This window comes from Gossypium hirsutum, chromosome D03 (assembly GCF_007990345.1).
Source record: "Gossypium hirsutum isolate 1008001.06 chromosome D03, Gossypium_hirsutum_v2.1, whole genome shotgun sequence".
Lineage (NCBI taxonomy): Eukaryota > Viridiplantae > Streptophyta > Magnoliopsida > Malvales > Malvaceae > Gossypium > Gossypium hirsutum.
The window spans coordinates 7,411,536-7,429,877 of record NC_053439.1 but is presented as its reverse complement, the minus strand read 5'-3'; the positions used below and the strand labels follow the sequence as shown (position 1 = coordinate 7,429,877).

The 18,342-nt window shown below is 31.9% G+C and overlaps 2 protein-coding genes across 2 annotated transcripts; both read right to left on the bottom strand.

The window, feature by feature from the left end:
- Positions 1-674: 674 nt before the first annotated feature.
- Positions 675-1,625, bottom strand: LOC107950030 (agamous-like MADS-box protein AGL82). The gene has a single exon (XM_016884778.2). It carries the CDS (start codon positions 1,620-1,622, stop codon positions 675-677), a length of 948 nt encoding a protein of 315 aa, XP_016740267.2. The 5' UTR covers positions 1,623-1,625.
- A 12,084-nt stretch (positions 1,626-13,709) lies between these two features.
- LOC107950031 (WAT1-related protein At5g64700) lies at positions 13,710-18,075 on the bottom strand. Its single transcript, XM_016884779.2, has 7 exons — positions 17,798-18,075; positions 17,640-17,702; positions 17,427-17,543; positions 14,669-14,924; positions 14,420-14,578; positions 14,175-14,326; positions 13,710-14,074 (listed from the first exon to the last, which is right to left on the bottom strand). The coding sequence occupies exons 1-7, from the start codon at positions 17,968-17,970 to the stop codon at positions 13,933-13,935; spliced, it is 1,062 nt and encodes a 353-aa protein (XP_016740268.2). The 5' UTR covers positions 17,971-18,075; the 3' UTR covers positions 13,710-13,932.
- Between the last annotated feature and the right edge of the window lie 267 nt (positions 18,076-18,342).

Below are 18,342 nucleotides of genomic sequence, written 5' to 3'. Positions count from 1 at the left end.
ATTTTCACAAAATATGAACATTATTTTTTTTATGAAATTAAAGAAAAAATATTAAATTATTAATTTCTGTAAAAAGCTTCAACATGATGGAAAAACCTGTTTAATAGGTCAAAGTATATAAATTTTTATGTGTTTAACGGTGCATTTGGATAATAAACTAAAAATAAAAATTGGAATTAAAGCATTTTAAAATGTAAAGTATTTTTAATTAGGATTAAGTTGAAATAAGAAAATAAATAAAAACTCAAATCTCAGTTTTCATTATTCTATTTAAATAAGTAAATTAAATAAAAGAAACTTTCATCCCCAAATCTCTCATTCAAACATTCCTGCTTATTTATTAATAAATGAGATATCACATTTAATCTATATTTGATTTAGTGTCCATATATAAATTCATATTTAATTGTGTCCTCATATAAAATCTTATTTGATTTAGTGTCCTCGTAAAGATTTATGTGCTCAACCAATTAAAGAATGGAAAAATATAAAATTTTAAAACATAACTAAATAAATATTTATATGCTCAACCAATCAAAGAATGGAAAAATATAAATTTTAAAACATAACTAAATAAAATTAAAGTGTAAACCCTAAATCAAGCAACAATCTTAGGTACAACCAAACTAAATCATAATCCAATTCCAATTATAATTAAACTTTTTCTAAAACTTCTATTTCTTATTGATTGATCTAACTTGATCACCGACATTACGATCAAGCTCGCCAGCTTGAGAAGGAAAGCTCAACATCGTAGGGGACGCAAATGGTGTCATTGGCGGCATTAACTGACCATAAAAGCAAACTGGGACTCCCCAAGAGTTACTCAACACTACATTGCCCACCATTGAAGTTGTTGGGTCATAACATGTTTGTGGTGTTAGTGAACTATAAGTTGTGCTGCTACTACACTCTCCATCCGCTTGAGTGAAGTCTAAAGTACCATTTGTGGACACCATTGCCATTGAGGTATCAATAGGATTCATATTGACAGACTGCCATTGAAGAGGCTCATTGGAGCTAAAAGGTTGACAAGAAGAACTCACAGTAAACATGGGTTGTTGCTGCTTTGTGATTTCCATGTCCGAGGCCCTTTGAAACAAGGAGAGTTGAGCTTGATTATAAAGATCAAGGCTTGGTTGGTTCAGCTGGTTTTCAGTTGAATCTTCGATTAAAGATTGATGCTTTCCCTTTATCATCTTAATCATCGTCCGTGCGGATTCTAAGTTGGAGTCCAAGCTAGAGAGAAGGGCCGAAAGTTGATTAACCGAGAAGCTATTGATACGATCATCCCATACGGAAAACTTGGCTTCTGTATTAGCTTTCCGCAGTTTGCAAATCTCGTCATCGAGCTTCTTCCGACGTATTGCATAGAAATCAAGAACGTTAAAGCATTTCCTTTCGCGTACGTGCAATGGCTTCCCTTTGTATTTGTCGATGACATGCATCACTTTAGCATGGTCCGAGGGCCAAATCTCGAGCTTCGCAGGGGTTTCTTTCGATTTGGGTGCATAAAGAATTACACACGTTTCAACACCGCAAAGAATCGAGAATTCTTGGGCCTTTTTTATTAGGCCCTTTTTGCGCTTTTCGTATGTTAAAATACGCACTTTGTCTTTCATAATGAACTTCATGTTCAATTTTCCACGACCCATTTCTAAAATTCTCTGAAAACCAAAAAGAAATACAACATCAAATCAATAAAAAAAGCGCTTTTTTAATTAAAAAAAATATTTAGACAACTCTTATTTCTCTCCACATATAACAAAGAAAAATATTGAAATTAACCATTAAAAGCACAATAATATACAAAAGAAAAGAAGAAGAATAAAGACAAATGGGTTATATGAGTAGCTATCAAACGATTTCTTAATTAGAAAAAGAAGCATAAGAAGTTTACCTCTCTTCAATGGTTTCTTGAGATTATATTTTGTTTAGAAAGAAACATCGTGGAATTCTTTTAAGATTTTATAGACTAGAAATTAATTCTCTGATTATAATTATGAATATAAATTGAAGATTATGATTTTTGTTACTTACCATAACTAGAATAATTGTAGTGATTTCAAGTCTTAAATTTTCCGATTTTTTAGACAATTAAAAGATTAAATTGTTAACATGGAAATTATCCATATTTAGAAAATCAAGTTAAAAGTTGGTTGGGATTTTGTACATTTTATGATAATTGTTTACCTTTTTAAAAAGTATCCCATGTTATTGTCGACGATGACAAGAAAAAAACCCTAATTTAGATTTTGTCATAATTACAAAGTAATACAATTTCAATTCTCATACATTGTTACATTAATATCTTCAATTTTAATAGTAAAATGAGAATTAAAATTATAATATTTTTATACCTATGTTAATACATATAATAATAGTAACGTAATACTTATATATTTTAAAATATTATTAATATATTAATTATGTGAACCTACATTATCCATGTAATTAATACAAACAGTATTCATTAAATAGGGAAATAAGTTATATTAATATGATTCTAAAAAGAATAGTTTGTAGGCATCAATAAAATAGTGTCACGTCATCAAATTTTAAAGATAATAAAATATTATTATATACTCATCTATATCTAATATTTTTTTCTAACTTAATTTAACTTTAATTAAATTACTTTAAATAATTAATTTTTAAAATTATAAACAAATATCTTTTCTTCTTTTACAAATTTTAATCATTTTGTTCTTTTTTCCATAAGTTAACATTTTTTTTATTTTTATGCAACTAACATTTTTAAAAAAATTAATAATTTTTGTGCAATTTTTTCCATGCCATTGACACATAATTTTAGTAATTATTTTACCCTCGAACCTTGAACCTTAAACCCCGAACCTTAAGGTTCAGGGTTTGGGTTTGGGATTTAAGGTTTAGGGTTCGGGGTTTGGGGTTTAAGATTTGAGTTTAGAGTTCAAAGGTTCAAGGGTTTGAGTTTAAAGTCCAAGGGTTCGGAGTTATGAGTTATGAGTTTGGGTTCAGTGTTTAAGGGTTCGGGATTCAAGTTTTAGGTTTTGGATTCAGGGTAAAAATTACCAAAAATTATTTGTCAATGACATGAAACTAAAGAATTGGAAAGGGACAACGAATTTTGTGGTGAGAATGATCCAAAAATAATTTCTCTATAGATGTATGTATATTAATAATTTCATGTCTTTAAAATTTGATGATGTGATAAGATTTTATTAGTGCCTAAAAACCTTAAATTTTAGGATTATCCTAATGTAAATTATTCTTAGCAAAAATATCTACAAAGGATTCATGTTAAAAATTAGCAAATTTAGCCATGAGAAATGACAAAATCAAAAGGAAGAAGTAGGAGGTTCCCTACTAATATCAAGAAGAGGTCGAAAATGAGGCATTTTCATACCCCTCTTCTCCTCCCCTTCATCTGACAATAACTGTTAACTCGATGCATTCTTCGTCTACACCACTTTGACAAACAATTTTCATTCAACACTTGTTAAATACACCAAAAAATTGACAACTGAAATTACCATTTTGCTTTCTATCCTTTTTTCTAAATTTTATTTATTTATATCAGCATTTTAATTATTTATTTTCATTAATGATCTCATTTTGTTTTCATTGTTTTATATTTAATTATTTGATTAATATAACAAATAATTCATACATTAATTAGTTAATTAATTTAAATATTTAAATAGATATAATAACATTTTTATACATATTTTATTAGGTAACATGACTAATAATAGTTTCCATCCTCATTTTACTTTCATAAAATATCCAAGTGATACTTAAACTATAAATATGCGATTTATTATGGGTACTTGAGTTAACACGGTTAGTGAATTATTAAATCAATTAATAAAAATTTGACACGTAATTATTATTTTTTAAATCGTCAAATCCACATGTATAATATAACTATGTGAAAAATTAAATAAAAATTAATTTAATTTAAGAAACAAATAATTCAACATATGATTAATAAAAAAAAATGCTAAACGTGAGGTACAAACCTTACATTTGGAAGACAAAAATCCTCGAAATACGATTTTCTTTTTATTATTTTTTCAATTTTTTTATTTTATTAACACTATTTAAAGGATTTATTTTCTTTAATTATCTGGTTTTGCTTTTTATTATTTCACTTTAATTCTTATGTTTAAAAGAATAGAAGAAATTTACATCAATATCATATTAGGCACTAGTTTATATAGCCATGCGTATGTTTATTTAATAAAGCATGTCATATTAAGTTATTTTATTAAATTTTTAATAATTTATATTATTTTAAATTGATAAATTAAGAAAAGCTACATGTAATTATTTTAAATAGAATAGTTATTTGGAATCAATAATGACATTGTAAAAGTAGGAGAGTAAAATTATGACAAGATTAAAGTATAGAAGCTTAATCCGAAAGGAAATTATGCAAATAATGACTAAATCGAATTAAATTAAAAATATTGAGAGATGTAAAAATGAAATTAACACATCTATTATTTTTCATTCAGCATATAAAAGTTAAATATACAAATATCAAGTCTTTTTGTTATGGTTATCATAAATCCCTAAACCTATACATTTTAAAAGGAAAATTGAAGTAGTTTGCAAATATTTATAGTCTCTTCCCAACTCATAAATAATAAGATAATGCGCTTTAATGCATTCGTATGATGCCCATACCAATCGAGCTAATACTCAATCTGAATTTATTAAAATTTTAATTTATATTCTAACAATATAATGAAGTTGAAATATATTTGGTAGGTTGTAATCTTAATTTTATATTCTTTAGTTGCATGTGTGAGGGTGTAATTATGGTAATAATTATATAGTTTCCGTTTAAGTACCCTTTTATAAAGAAATAATACAATCAAAATTGCAATATCCACTACTATTATCAAAATACAACTTTAAAGATATTATATTTAGTCAAAAATGCTTCTATTGTATGCCAAAATATAATGGATTTTTAAAATTAATTATTGTATCATTAGTTGTTACATGATGAGTTTCCATTTCTAATTGCAAATTTTTTATATAATGAATATTTTATTTTAAAGGTTTTAATAATAAATCTTTTATTTTTTATATAATGGATGAAATTATAATATTAAGTTGTATTTTTAAAGGTTTAAATGATGAATATTTTGTTTTAACAATATATTATAAAATGTTTCCTTAAATAATAACTCTACAACTTCTATAGTTTCTATTTAAGATTTTAATTAATAGAAAATTTAATTTAATTTCGATTTTTTTAATTTTCATAATCAATTTTTATATCAAATATATTATTTTTATAACAAAATTATATAAAGATATTATAGTAAAATTATGAAATTATAAAAAAGATATGTTTATGTGATAATTAATGCAAGGTTAAGTTGTTGGATACTATTATGGTGATTTTGGATCATTAAATTAATTGATTCTAAATCATAAAATTAGTTTTTAATATTATAAATAATTATACATGTTATATGTTTATAGTGGAAAATGGTAAATTCTTAGATGCCCCACATAAAAAATATTACTAATGCATATATATGATTATTTTTCTCACTTATAAAATATTAAAATATAATTATTTCATAATTGACCCTAATTTTGAAGAAAATTTACATGAAGCGTTTACAATTTTTTTTAAAAAAATTAAAAGTTGGTTTTATTGAAAATATATATTTGCAATTATTGAAATTATTTATTATTAATTTTTAATGTAAATAAGTTTAGATAATTTGTAAGTAATTTATTTGTTAATTTTCATAAAATTTTGATGGTAAGGTTTAGACAAATAATGCATTAATATTCCTAATAAATTGACCGTATTCAAAAAGAAAAACGGTTTATTTCTCTAATTTACAATTGTGCATTGCGGTTAGAATGGATGTCATAACCGATACGGATATCATAGAATGCGTCCCTCTAGAATTTTTGGCCATTCAGAGTATACAGGACGTGGAGTTGTCATTGATAGTGTACACGACGGTGGAGATGCACAAACAGGAAAAGCGATGCAACAATTTTGGCGGAGGCAAAAAATTCCGTCATCATCGCGAGACATGGAAGCACTGCACAAGCTAGATTTGCAGGAGAAGACCAATGAAAATTGGTGAGATTACCACTAAGAGTACATCGACATTTGGGATCGTAGGATGAAATTTTTACCCATCCGCGAATTATTTTTCTCATCGGACACAACGTCTTGTTTGGAGTACATGCCTTGGTTCAAAGTCGCTGGCAAGCCATATTTGCTGTCGATGGACGTAAGGAGTAGGCAATTTCACCAGAAGAGGTCACGACAATTGCCTCAACAACGTAGGTTCAGAGGAGGTGCTGCGATGGGTTCATCCCCAACTTCAACCCAACAACCGCCACCCGTGTCTACACCACATCTTGGTCAATTCACTCCATTTATTTGTAACCCCGTGTTTTTTTCACAAGCACCACACTATGCACCACCACAACACCCTGCATCTACACTCACCACATGTACGTTTTTCGAGGCATCTCCGCCCCCAACATTCTACTCCTCTATGTCAACGTCAAGGCTGACACATATACCTACACTGATAGTGACACCGATGTCGTCATCAATGCCAATACCGAAGCTCATATCAATGCCAACATATCTGGGTTTTGCGACGACATATGGTTATTTGTCGATAGTGTCGCAAACACCCATCACGTCGTTGTTTTATCAAAGTGGGTCATCAACGCAACATCTTTTCGTAGAACAGAGGACACATGATGGGAGGCTAAGACGGCACCGCACTCAAGCATAGAGGAAGGTGACAAAGACAAAGATGAAGCCGATGGTAAAGATGAAAATGAAAATGACAGTGTAGATGATGAGTACAAGGGTGGAAGTGAAGACGAAGAAGATTAGGACAATGACCACGATCAAAAAAATGAGCTGACACCACTAGTTGTATGCAAAAATTCTACGCGTACCATTCAGCCACCGCCTTGTGGCACACATTTAGCCTAACAACACCGATAATGTATTTTTCATTTACTTATTGTGATGTAAATATAAATGACACCAATAACAAAAGAATAATTTTTTATATATATTTTTATTGCAACTCATATTTGTCTTTGTTAAATTTTAATATAAATTATGCGTAATTTTCCATATTTAATATTTGGTATAAAATATGCAACTTCGGATAGGTACCTTTATCGAACTAGTAATTAATAAAGGTATAGGGACTAAATTGTAAAAATGATAAAATTTCAATCATCAGAGAAATTGTAATTGGTACTTGAATTAGAAGGTGGCAAATACAATTGAAATTTAAAAAAAAAAAGATTTTGTACACAAAAAAGGAAAAAGCATTGTCCTCAATTTTATATCGTAAAAAAAAAGAATGCTAGCGACGTTGAGGCCTCAATGTATCTCTCAATACGAAACATGTTGTCTTTGTATGCCCTGGGTTTCTACAGTACATGCGTAACTTCTATTGATTGTCTCTCTCTCGAACATCCATATTGGTGTGTATCCGAGTGAAAATCGGATGACCTTTCGAGGTGCGACGCAAGTTCATGTTCGAGGCCAACTCGAACGAGGCGTTGGACACTAATGGTCACATACTCTAATGTAGGACAGGTGAGAATTCAGATCTTCATAAATTGTGCATGTGTTCCAGTCTGTATACATCGTTAATATAATACATGTATTCAATTCGTACATTCACACATGCGGCAAGTACATTGCGCATGAGAATCAAAGTGCCTGGAATCTCCCATAATCGCAAGTCCCTTTTAGTAGGTCAACACAATATGATGCCTTTCACATGTCTTGGTCGAGCCTAGCGTCCTCCATGACCTAAAATCTCAAGTTTCGACGTGAATGACACACTACATAAACTGTGTTCGCTCTTAATGTATTTCATCTAATTTCTTTCATGACATACTCGCACCAAATATGACCATCCGTTATTTGCCCAGCATATGACGCCACCCACTTTGAAAATAAGGCAGCAAGGTGAAAGTATGTCTTTTTGAAAATCGAGGTTATCAAAAAATGACGTCTCTTTTAGTACGAAATTGATGCATTCGACTAAGTTCATTGTCATGTGCCCGTACCGTAGACCCATGTCATACGATTGTATTAATATGTTGGCGAGGTAGTCCACACCGACGCTATTGATGGCATACAAGTTATTCAATATCTCATGAAAATGATGTTGGACGAGCTCGTACCTTGGCAAGAAAAGTATACCAATGAATGCAAACAATATACGATAATATATGGTTTAGCATGATTACAGATAAAGTGGAAACTATGTGCCCATGTCAATGCGTTGATCTTGCTCACTTTTCGAAAGCCATTTAAGTGTAGTTTGAGCCAACATGCCTTGTACAGTACCTATGGTAGGTGCAATCCCAAAGGCTACCATGCCGCTAAATAGCAGACAAGATTCTAGTTCCCTTATCGAATATGACACATATGTCGGGCTGCGAGCAAACACGATGGCGCAATCAAGGAAGAAATCTTAATCATCTACGTTTTTGGAAGGAGTTATTGCAAACGCCATCCGTATAATCCTCCAATTACGATATTGGGCAACGACCATCAACAACAAATGCTGATACCTCCCTTATAGGCAAGTGTCATCAATTTGCACCAAATGCTTGCAATACTAGTAAGCTTCCTTGTATTGATCGAAGGTCCAAAGGAATCGATGGAATACTTTTTTCCCAAGGATCAAATGATCGCCAAAGTACACTAGGTGCGTTTCCAGATCGATTACGGAACTTGGTACGTACCGATCCAATACCTGACACCATTTTCATAAATCGTTGTACAAACTGTCACAGCTGTGATGCAACTTATCTATATCCTTTTGTTTTGTGACCCATGCCTTGTAGTACGATGTCGTGTAATCATATTGGCTACGAATGTTGGCAATCAACACCAAGACGAGAATTCTAAGACTCCCTTTCACCATAGGTAGAATAATGTCAGATATCATGTCAGAGTCTAGCCTCGAATGATACTAACTTACACCTACAAATTACAAGTTAAAGTTACATTATTGGAAAAAAAATGAAAAATCCGATCAGTTCACATTATGTTAGAAAATCAGATGATCACATCGCGCACCTGCTACAATACAAGTATGTAAATCGAAATATTTCTTTATCATCGACAAGCTCGTATTATTCTGAAAAGATGTCATGATTTTACATTTGTGCCTCCTGTCGTGCATTGTACGCTTTTCCTCGAATTTTTCTGAATGACATTTTGTGATGTGAAAGTTCACGTTGTTCTTAAAGCTATACTTCCTCAGTGCAGCAAGAAAAACAATTTTTTTGGGGTATTCCATGCTAACTTCTAGTACCTAGACATCTGACGAGAAGCTTGTATAGCTAGGTGTTTTGTGCAGTGATGTCGGAACTTTAAACCACCCTCAGCGGAGAGGTCAATGTTGATCATGTAGGGCAGAGTTTCATATGCCCTAAATTACAAATCTGGATCCGGAGCATTGTCAAAACCATTATCGTCAGAATCGCAAGGTTTTACCTCAGTTGGAACCTGCTTTGGTTTAGAAAAAAAAGTTCTATTTCTGAACCATTTGGACCAGATTGGCAAATTGGATCGAGGTCTGACTCTGATCTGTCAACTGTATTCACTACCCCTTTTTCTTCGACTGCATCTTCTTCCTCAGTCTCGCCTTCATTGTCATCTTCCACCATATGGTTTGATGTATCCTCGCCAGACCCAATCGTAGGGAGTAAGTCATCAGTTCTTTTATACTCAGTATGCCTAAAAAAATCTACACCAGATTACGAACTGCTGTAGGTTGATGCCCCTCAATAAAAGTACTTTCGCCCTAGGGCAATGACCCACCGAAGTTGAAATCGAACGCATTGACTGAATGTCATGCCCTAGTGTCGAGGTTTAGGTTACGCTTATATCCCGACCAACAGTAACCGCCAAAGTTTAAATCGGTGCCAAAAATCAAATAATGCCTACTCATTGATATTCGAGGACATCATAATAGAAGTTTTGTAACAAACCAATGAACTCACCATACAACTGTGTCGTAGGAGTTTATGCTTTAGCTTCGGTTCCTGCATTAACCGCAGCAATGGTTGAAGATGGACTAACTCCATCAGCCTCGACAAACTCGATATATAACTCCATTACAACATTTTCACTAAGCAATGCAATGATATGATCGCCTCCAGCTCGAGCTTACCTTTTACATCTAATAGCTTGTACTTAAAGGGGTCCATCGATGGCATATATCTACATTGAAAGCTCAAAATTCTTCTCCTGCTCAAACCCTCAACTTTTTTCTTGATTTTAGTTTGTAGCTCACGTAATTGAATAGTACGATTGAAAGCCAATTCCACGAACTGGACTCCTGCAAATACGCTTTGACTTTCGTATTATAGATTTGACTATCGTAATAAATGATAGATTTCACTCGTCGACTCATTTCAATTTAAAAAATAAAATTAGATATTTAGAACAAAAAAAAGTCTTCAAATGGTTATCCAAAGAAATGCAACCAACACTTGTAGTGAAAGTTTTCAATGTTTGATATGAATTTGTTGCGTGTCTAAGTTCTGAATATTTCGGTACTTTAGTAGAAAAATAAAACAAGTAGAGAGAGTGTGCGTGCTTCAAAATGCTTTTTATAAGATGCACTTTTGTCGAATAATAATAATGAAATGCTCTTCGATGCTCAAATAAGCGTTTCACAAATCAAATAATTTCATTAGGCACGTACTTCAAAGGATATTCAGTGCTTCAAATCTTATCCGGATTCTTGGGGTCGGGGAACTTTTGGCAGACCTTTAGTGGAAATGGAAAGAAAACTCGTTTAGTTGAGCGTGCTTTCCTACCATGTCAGCAAGAAAGCTCTCTCAGCTGAACGAGTTTTCTTTCTATTTCCACTAAAGTCTACCAAAAAAGTACAATGATCCTAAGAATCCGAGGTAAGATTTGAAGCACGTTTTAAAAATATTCGATGAAAACATTAGTCCTACAACATATTTTTGACCACGGGGATTTTTTCCTTTGAAATCTCACCCTTTCCTCACGCCATTAAAAGGGGGCTCTCCCTCCACACTCCATCATCCCTAAACGCATAACCTCTCCTGACCTCTATCCCTCCACTTTACAAAATTTCTCTCTCTTGGTTTTCTTTCCTGCTTCAGTGTTAAAAATTTTCAGTTTGAGGTATTCTTGAGTCGTCAATGATGCGATATTGCTCCAAGATTAACACATGTCACATATCCTGTAGAGATGAGACCATTAACTAGGAAACTTATCTTGTGGAGGTTGGGTTCCAGGGTGATTTTGCTTTATACAGTCAAGAGTGAAAATCTAAGTAAAGGTCTCAATCAATGGCCATTATGAGGTCATTGATTGGAGTATAAAGAGAGATCTAGTTGACGGTCGTTGCACGAGCTCAAACTTTTCAGATACCCAAAGATGTTGCCTTATAAATACCATTAAGAGGTCGAGGACATAATCATAGGGAAAAACTGTGGGGCTTCTCGCTATAATTGACGTAATTTTTTTCTCTATTTCTATGCAGCTGGTATCTTTAAACTTCATTCTTATCCGAAGGTTGACACCGCCGTAGAGGCAGTAGGACTCTTAAGCGAGCAACGACTGTGACGTTAGAGTAAAAGTGATGCTCCTTTCGGGGCAACAATGGTTGTTGTTATTAAACAACCCATTAATAACTACAGCCGTTGTTGCGCCAACCCAAGTTTGACCTCTATTTCGGTGAAACATCAGCTCTCCGCTTGAGAGCCCTCTTGTTTCCACCTCGGTGCCAGCCTTCGGATAAGAATGAAAGGTTAAAGATACCGGCTACTTGAAAATAAAGAAAAAATTACATTTGTTACACCAAAAATCCCTTTATTTTCCTTTATAATTATGGTCTCAATATTATGTATGGTATATATAAGGCATCATTTGTGGGTATCAAAAAAGCTTGAACTTGTGACCGCATAACGATCGTTAACTGGCCCTCGATTATACTTAAACCCGGTATCACATCACGACTGCCTACTGGGACCTCCACTTAGACTTCGACCCGTGACCATATTAAGCACTGTCACCCCGAAATCTGACTTCCACAGGATGGGTTTTTGAGGTAATAGTCCTATCCCGATATGACATATGAAATGTATGTGTTCTAAGTCGCGTTATCGCATCCCCGACCCCTCAAATCTACCTATAAACTTTCATGGTTTCACTCCTAAAACCCTAAACGCTCATTCCTAAAAAAACCCCAACCCTAACAGAATTTTTAAAAAAAGATTGAGGAGAGAGTGTGTGAAAACACGTCTGGATGCGATTTCTTGCCAACTGTGCAGAAAGTGTGCCCAATTAGACGCGCTTTTACACTCTTTCTCCAAAATTAACTTATTTCTCTAATTTTCAAAAAAAAAAACCTAAAAGGCCAATTAAAAAAATTTGGTACGACTAATTTAGTCTAGCTACTTACTACTTTCAGTAACTATTATATTGATAAAATATAATTACTATTTTCCATAACAAATTTTTAAAGGTTTAAATTTATTTTTTAAACATAATCAATAATTACACTTATAGTAACAAATGGTAAATTTAACAACGAGTCACTACAAACAGAAAATTGATGTTTAGGTCATTGATCTATCCCATTTTTTTTAATATTGTGGACATCACTAGTTTGCTTAACAACTGTGATTCTTAAAACTTAAGGCTAATTTAGATTCTGTTGTAATTACGGTGAAGTAGAATTTCAAATATTTTGAAGAAAAAAAATTCTCCAAATGGAGATCTAATTTTTTTATTATTATTTATAACAGCAAGTAAATCATTTAGTTTCTTTATTTATCTAATTTTATTTTTATTATTTTACTTTAACTTTGTTGTTCAATTATTTGTTTAAATAATATCTATACAATAATTAATTAATTAATTAAAATAGATACATAATAATATGTTAAGATATATAATATTATCACATTAATATTTTTAATTATAATTTTCATTCTCGTTTTGCTATTGAAATTATAAAACTTATTTGTTACCAAAAGTCTTATTCCGTATACATGTGAAAACCGTAAATTTAAAACATAAATGTATGTTTAAAAATAACATATAATAAATAATAAAACGTATAGTTTGAAACTAATTAATAATATATATAATTGATAGAGATAATAAAGTGTGCATAATAAAATTAAAATGTTTAAAAATATTAAAATAAAATTTTAGTCAAGTGGTAAATTAAAGATTTTATTAATGTAATAGGCATAGATTCAAACATTTTTTTTATTTATACTTTATTAATTTTTTTCATTTGAAAAGACTAAATTATACTCAAATAGTATTACTCATTTTAATTATGAAGGATCATTTTTATAATTTTCTAATCGAATTGGTACACACGACACTATCTTAAATAAGAAATTTATTAATAGTATAAAGATTAATTTTACTTTCTTTTAACCCAATCATTATAGGTTGAAGCCCGAAGTTTCGACTTGGGATTCATATCATGTTTCTAATTGTGCAGATAGTTTGATGAACTTATTTGCTATGCTCATTGAATTTAGGTCTAATTAGAAGAACCAAGAAAAGTGAATCCATTCATCTCAATTGTATGAGAACAAATTCTTTCAATAATAGTAATCATATTCATATAAATTTAAACACAATAAGTAAATCGAAAGATGATACCTATTAAAAATATAACAATTTATAGTATTATTAATATATGATAATACGATAGTGTATGAACTTAAACATTATCAATACATCAAATACAAACTTTAACTTAATTTAACACTAGCGAATATATGTACAACAAATTCATGCTAAAATTGCTCAAATTTAACCTTGACAATCACAACATCAAAAATTAAAAAAAACGTAGGGTTTCCCTACTAATATCAGCAATAAGGATGGAGTTTTTAGGGTGCCACAACTGGTAGCTCAGTGCATTCTTTGTCCACAGCAGCTGATGAACAATTTTGATTCAGCAGTTTCTGCTCTTTGGTTTTGCCCCACAGCACACTGTATAGCCCACAAATCAACAAAACCCCCCCTACCACACTGGACAAACCATAACAAAACTTGAGGTTAGACAATATGGAAATCCCAAGGTTAAGATGGTTTTTTAAACTTAATAACCAAATGTAAATCAATAACCCACCTTCCTAAACTGATAAACTGGCATAAGAAAAATGCAGAACACAACATTGTGAAGATGAGATTCAATGGTGTTGACATGGCCAAGAGCACTGGTCCCTTCTTTTCAATAACCCATGCTTGTAGGTAATATGTCACGCCTGTCACCACAATTCCCTGCCAATAATAATATTACCATCAATACACGTAATACGCACATTTTTACGTGTAATAATATGAAAAGAGTAGGGGTACGTATTAGATATTTACACAGTAAGCTACAGAAACGAGTCGAACGTTCCAGCCGAGTCGCCATTCATAAGGATCTCTTACCAAAGCAATAGCGATAGCAAATGACTGAATTGTGCTTAAGAAGCACTGAAGAGCTGTAAAGAGAAGCTTCGAAGGGTAGGTCTTCAAAACCGGACCCTGGTAAATATTTCAAACCAAATTAGCTTGTTTATTTTCAATTCTGGTAATGTAAAAGTAAAGATTTTTATTGTAGGGCACAATCTGAACCTGCAGGACGAGCCATAAGCCCCAAAGGATGTTGGAAAGCAACATGAGGAAAGAACCTTTAATCCAAGTGAGACCAGAGGAAGTTCGGGTAGTAGCAAGTGTTTGGTCATGGTGGTGCTGAAAGAGGTGATGGAGGCAAAAAAGTTTAAAATGGGGACCCTTGAAAAAGGCAAGGGTGAGTGCACCAGCCAAGCAACTTAATATGCCCATAAGTTTTGCTATCCCTGCACTTGTCTTTAGTCTCAACGTTTCCACCCTGTCATGCAATAAATATTGTACTTGAATAAAATATTAAAATTGCACGTGGAAAAAAAAGAAGAGGAAGATTATACATGTTAGGGTTCAAACTGCAAACGTAAAACACATCACTTCAATGATTGTGTAAATAAACTAGACTAAACCTTAAGTTTGAAGACACCCAGTTTTTGACATTATGTTATAGCAACTATGATCTTCATTATAGCCATATGTTATTTAACACAACAAATAAATGGTGAAATAATGGACAGTTCAGGTTCTGCCATAAGCAAAATTGTATTTGCATGGAGACCATAAATTCAGTTGTTTGATTCTATTGAAAATCTGATACTCATAATTCTCAAGAAAATATCAACGAAAAAGACCAATATATATTATATAAGGCTTTTATGTGAAGAGAGTTAAAATGACAAAATTGATAAATGAAGGGGCAAGTATATATCTATATATATGAGCACGTGTTGGAAAATGTTTCTGAATTTAATACATAGTGGCTTTTTCCTTTGACGGCTACATCACCAGGGGACCCAATGTTCCTATTTTCGATTTTGATTGAAAGCCATTCATTAACTGGCCCCCAAAACCCAAACAAATTGCATCTAAGGACATTTTTTTGAATATTTTTTGCGGATACCAGCTTGATACAGAAAAAGAAAAAGGCGAAAACTGTCGAATATCAGTTTTAAAATTTTAATTTTTTATGTTGGGAAATTAATTTTACCTCAACACTTGTATATCTACCATTGAATGAAATAAGGCGAAAATACAAAATATGCCACTATAAGCAAAAATTTAAAACTAAAGAAAAAGAACTTACCAATGATTTGCTAGTTTGGTTGCGTCAAAGTATTTATAGCAACAATGTTCATTTGTTAAGTCATTAATATTTTATTTTTGTAATTTTTAAGTGTTGGTCTCTAGATTTGAACATCATTCTCTTCTTGAGAACCGGAATGTGCATTATTTGTCATTGTCATTAATATTTTATGATACCACAATAATAATAAATAAAGTATTTTACAAACCCTAACAATAAATACACCGCTTTATGATTTTTAATTTGACAACAGAACTATTGCATTATTTTTAATATTTTTTTACTTAGGGTGGTATTATGTGGTTAAAGATAAACAAATCTATCATTGTTTACCATGTTGCATTTTCCCTTTCAATAATATTTTTATTTTATGATAAAATTGGTGTCAGACTTAAACATAAATCTTATATTAAATTCCTATGATTAAAGGGATTTCTTTTTCAGGGCCATAAAAAGGATAGAAAATCAAGCGACTAGCACTACTAATAAAATATTCTCCAACCTTTGCATTCCTTCATGGGAGTAATAAAAAGGGAGATTTGCCCCTAAAACATATTCTCACTTCTTCTTTTAATTATTATAAACTTAAGCCTATCACAGTCCCACCGATTAAATTTGTAAAACACTACTATTTCCTGATAATTTGCAACAACATCCTTCCCCGTGAAGCAACCTTGTAGTAATTTTTAATGAATCAGATTCAATGGGTAAATTATATTTTTTTTCTATTTTTAGATGGCTCGCATATATTTCATAATGTCCTTTCTAATTTTGTTTAGTTTTAACATAATTATTTTAAAAAGAAACACATTTATTACCATTCGATACCCATGATCTTTAAATACCATCAACCATGGAAGCTACACCTACACATATGGATGAATTAGAAAACTGAGTTGAACGCCAATGGAAGAATTTTATGAAAGAAATAAAAACTGGGTTTAACTCAAACCATACATTCATATGTGTAGTTTCCAAGGCGAATAGTACAAGGCTTTTGGCATCAATATTTCATCCAAATTTACCAAGGTGATAAAAATGGAAGGGAAAGCATCATAAAAGAGAGAATCAAATAGTTGAGACATCCAATTTTCAATGCTTATACTTTAATTTTTTTTCAATAAATTCTAGAAAAAATTCAATGTTTTTGAGAGAATATAAGATATAAATGAATGTATAATAATATTTTTTATAGTCTTCGAAAATGAATGAAGTGACACATTTTTATTGATACCTAAAAATTAAAATTATAGGTTATTGATAGAATTTATCTTTGGGGTCTAATGAACCAGTCACATTTTGTTCTTACTCTTCTGCAAATTTGGCAGCAAAGATCTGAAACTTTCTAGCATCTAAAAGCCTTGAAACATATTTCCATGTCTCATGCTAACATCGTTTCCTTTAAAAAGTTGCAACTAGCCAATGCCTCTTTTACTAAAAGACCTTCTACTCAATGGGTGGTTCATGTTAATTAAATAATCAAAGTACTAATCTCTAAGAAGACATTGTGAAGTAGCTAATTTACAAAGTCTAAAATTTAAACATAAAATACAACTCTAAGATGAATTTCATGACTAAAAATGTTCATGTCACATTAAGTCAGAAACCCAACCTAAATGAGAAGAAAAAAATAGATATATACATATAAAATTGGAAAGATATTAAGAAGTAGGGATAATTTACCCAAGTAACACAGCCAAGAAAAAGGTGATGACAGGCAGACAATTTGTTGTAGCAGCAGCTAAAGTTGCAGACGTATAAACTAGGGCTATACCGTTGATATCCAAGCTTAAAGTTATCCTGAAATCCAAAATTTCTCAACAGTTTATATGATTTCTTCCACTGTAATGGCTGCGCAATCTTAATTCACCAAGTGTTTCTAAATGTTTGACTTACCCGAATAAAGACAGCAAAAATATCTTGCTGAACGTCACGAATGATAGTGGAGGCACTGCTTTCCTTTAGATTCCAAAGCAAACAAAATTTAATAACATGATTCTATTTATATTGTCTTCAAGTTTGGCATAAAAACCAGGGCAGAAGCTTAAAATTACCATTCAAGAAACAAGGCAAGAGGGATCAAGACAACGGTAGCAGCGGCCTGCCTGTAGAAAACGAAGACGAAATTGTTCATGCCACCATCGAAAGCTGCCTTGGAGACCAAGAACATGCCCGCATATATAGATTGAATGAGAATAATAGCAAGATAGGGCTTTTTGTTATCCATTCTTTGTTTTTTTTTTTTGGGGGGGGGGGGTAGAAAGATGTGTATTGCAGTTTGAAAGTGCAACACTGGAGGAGGGAGGATTTATATAATGGTAAGTTGGAGTGAGGAGATGGGACAATGGAGGGATTGGCCATTGAAAATAACTTGCTTTTTCTTTTCTATTGGGACGTGTGTGGTGAAGATGAAAGGGCCCCTTTTTTGAGGCCAAAGGGACCCCTTTATTATTAATGAAAAATTGATATTAGGATTGGCTTCTTTGACACTTGACATGTCATCAATAGGGTTCCAACCTTTTCTTTTTCTTTTTTATTCAAATTTAATCTGTTCAATTATTTTAAGATTAGATGGCACTTAAACATGATTTGATCCAAT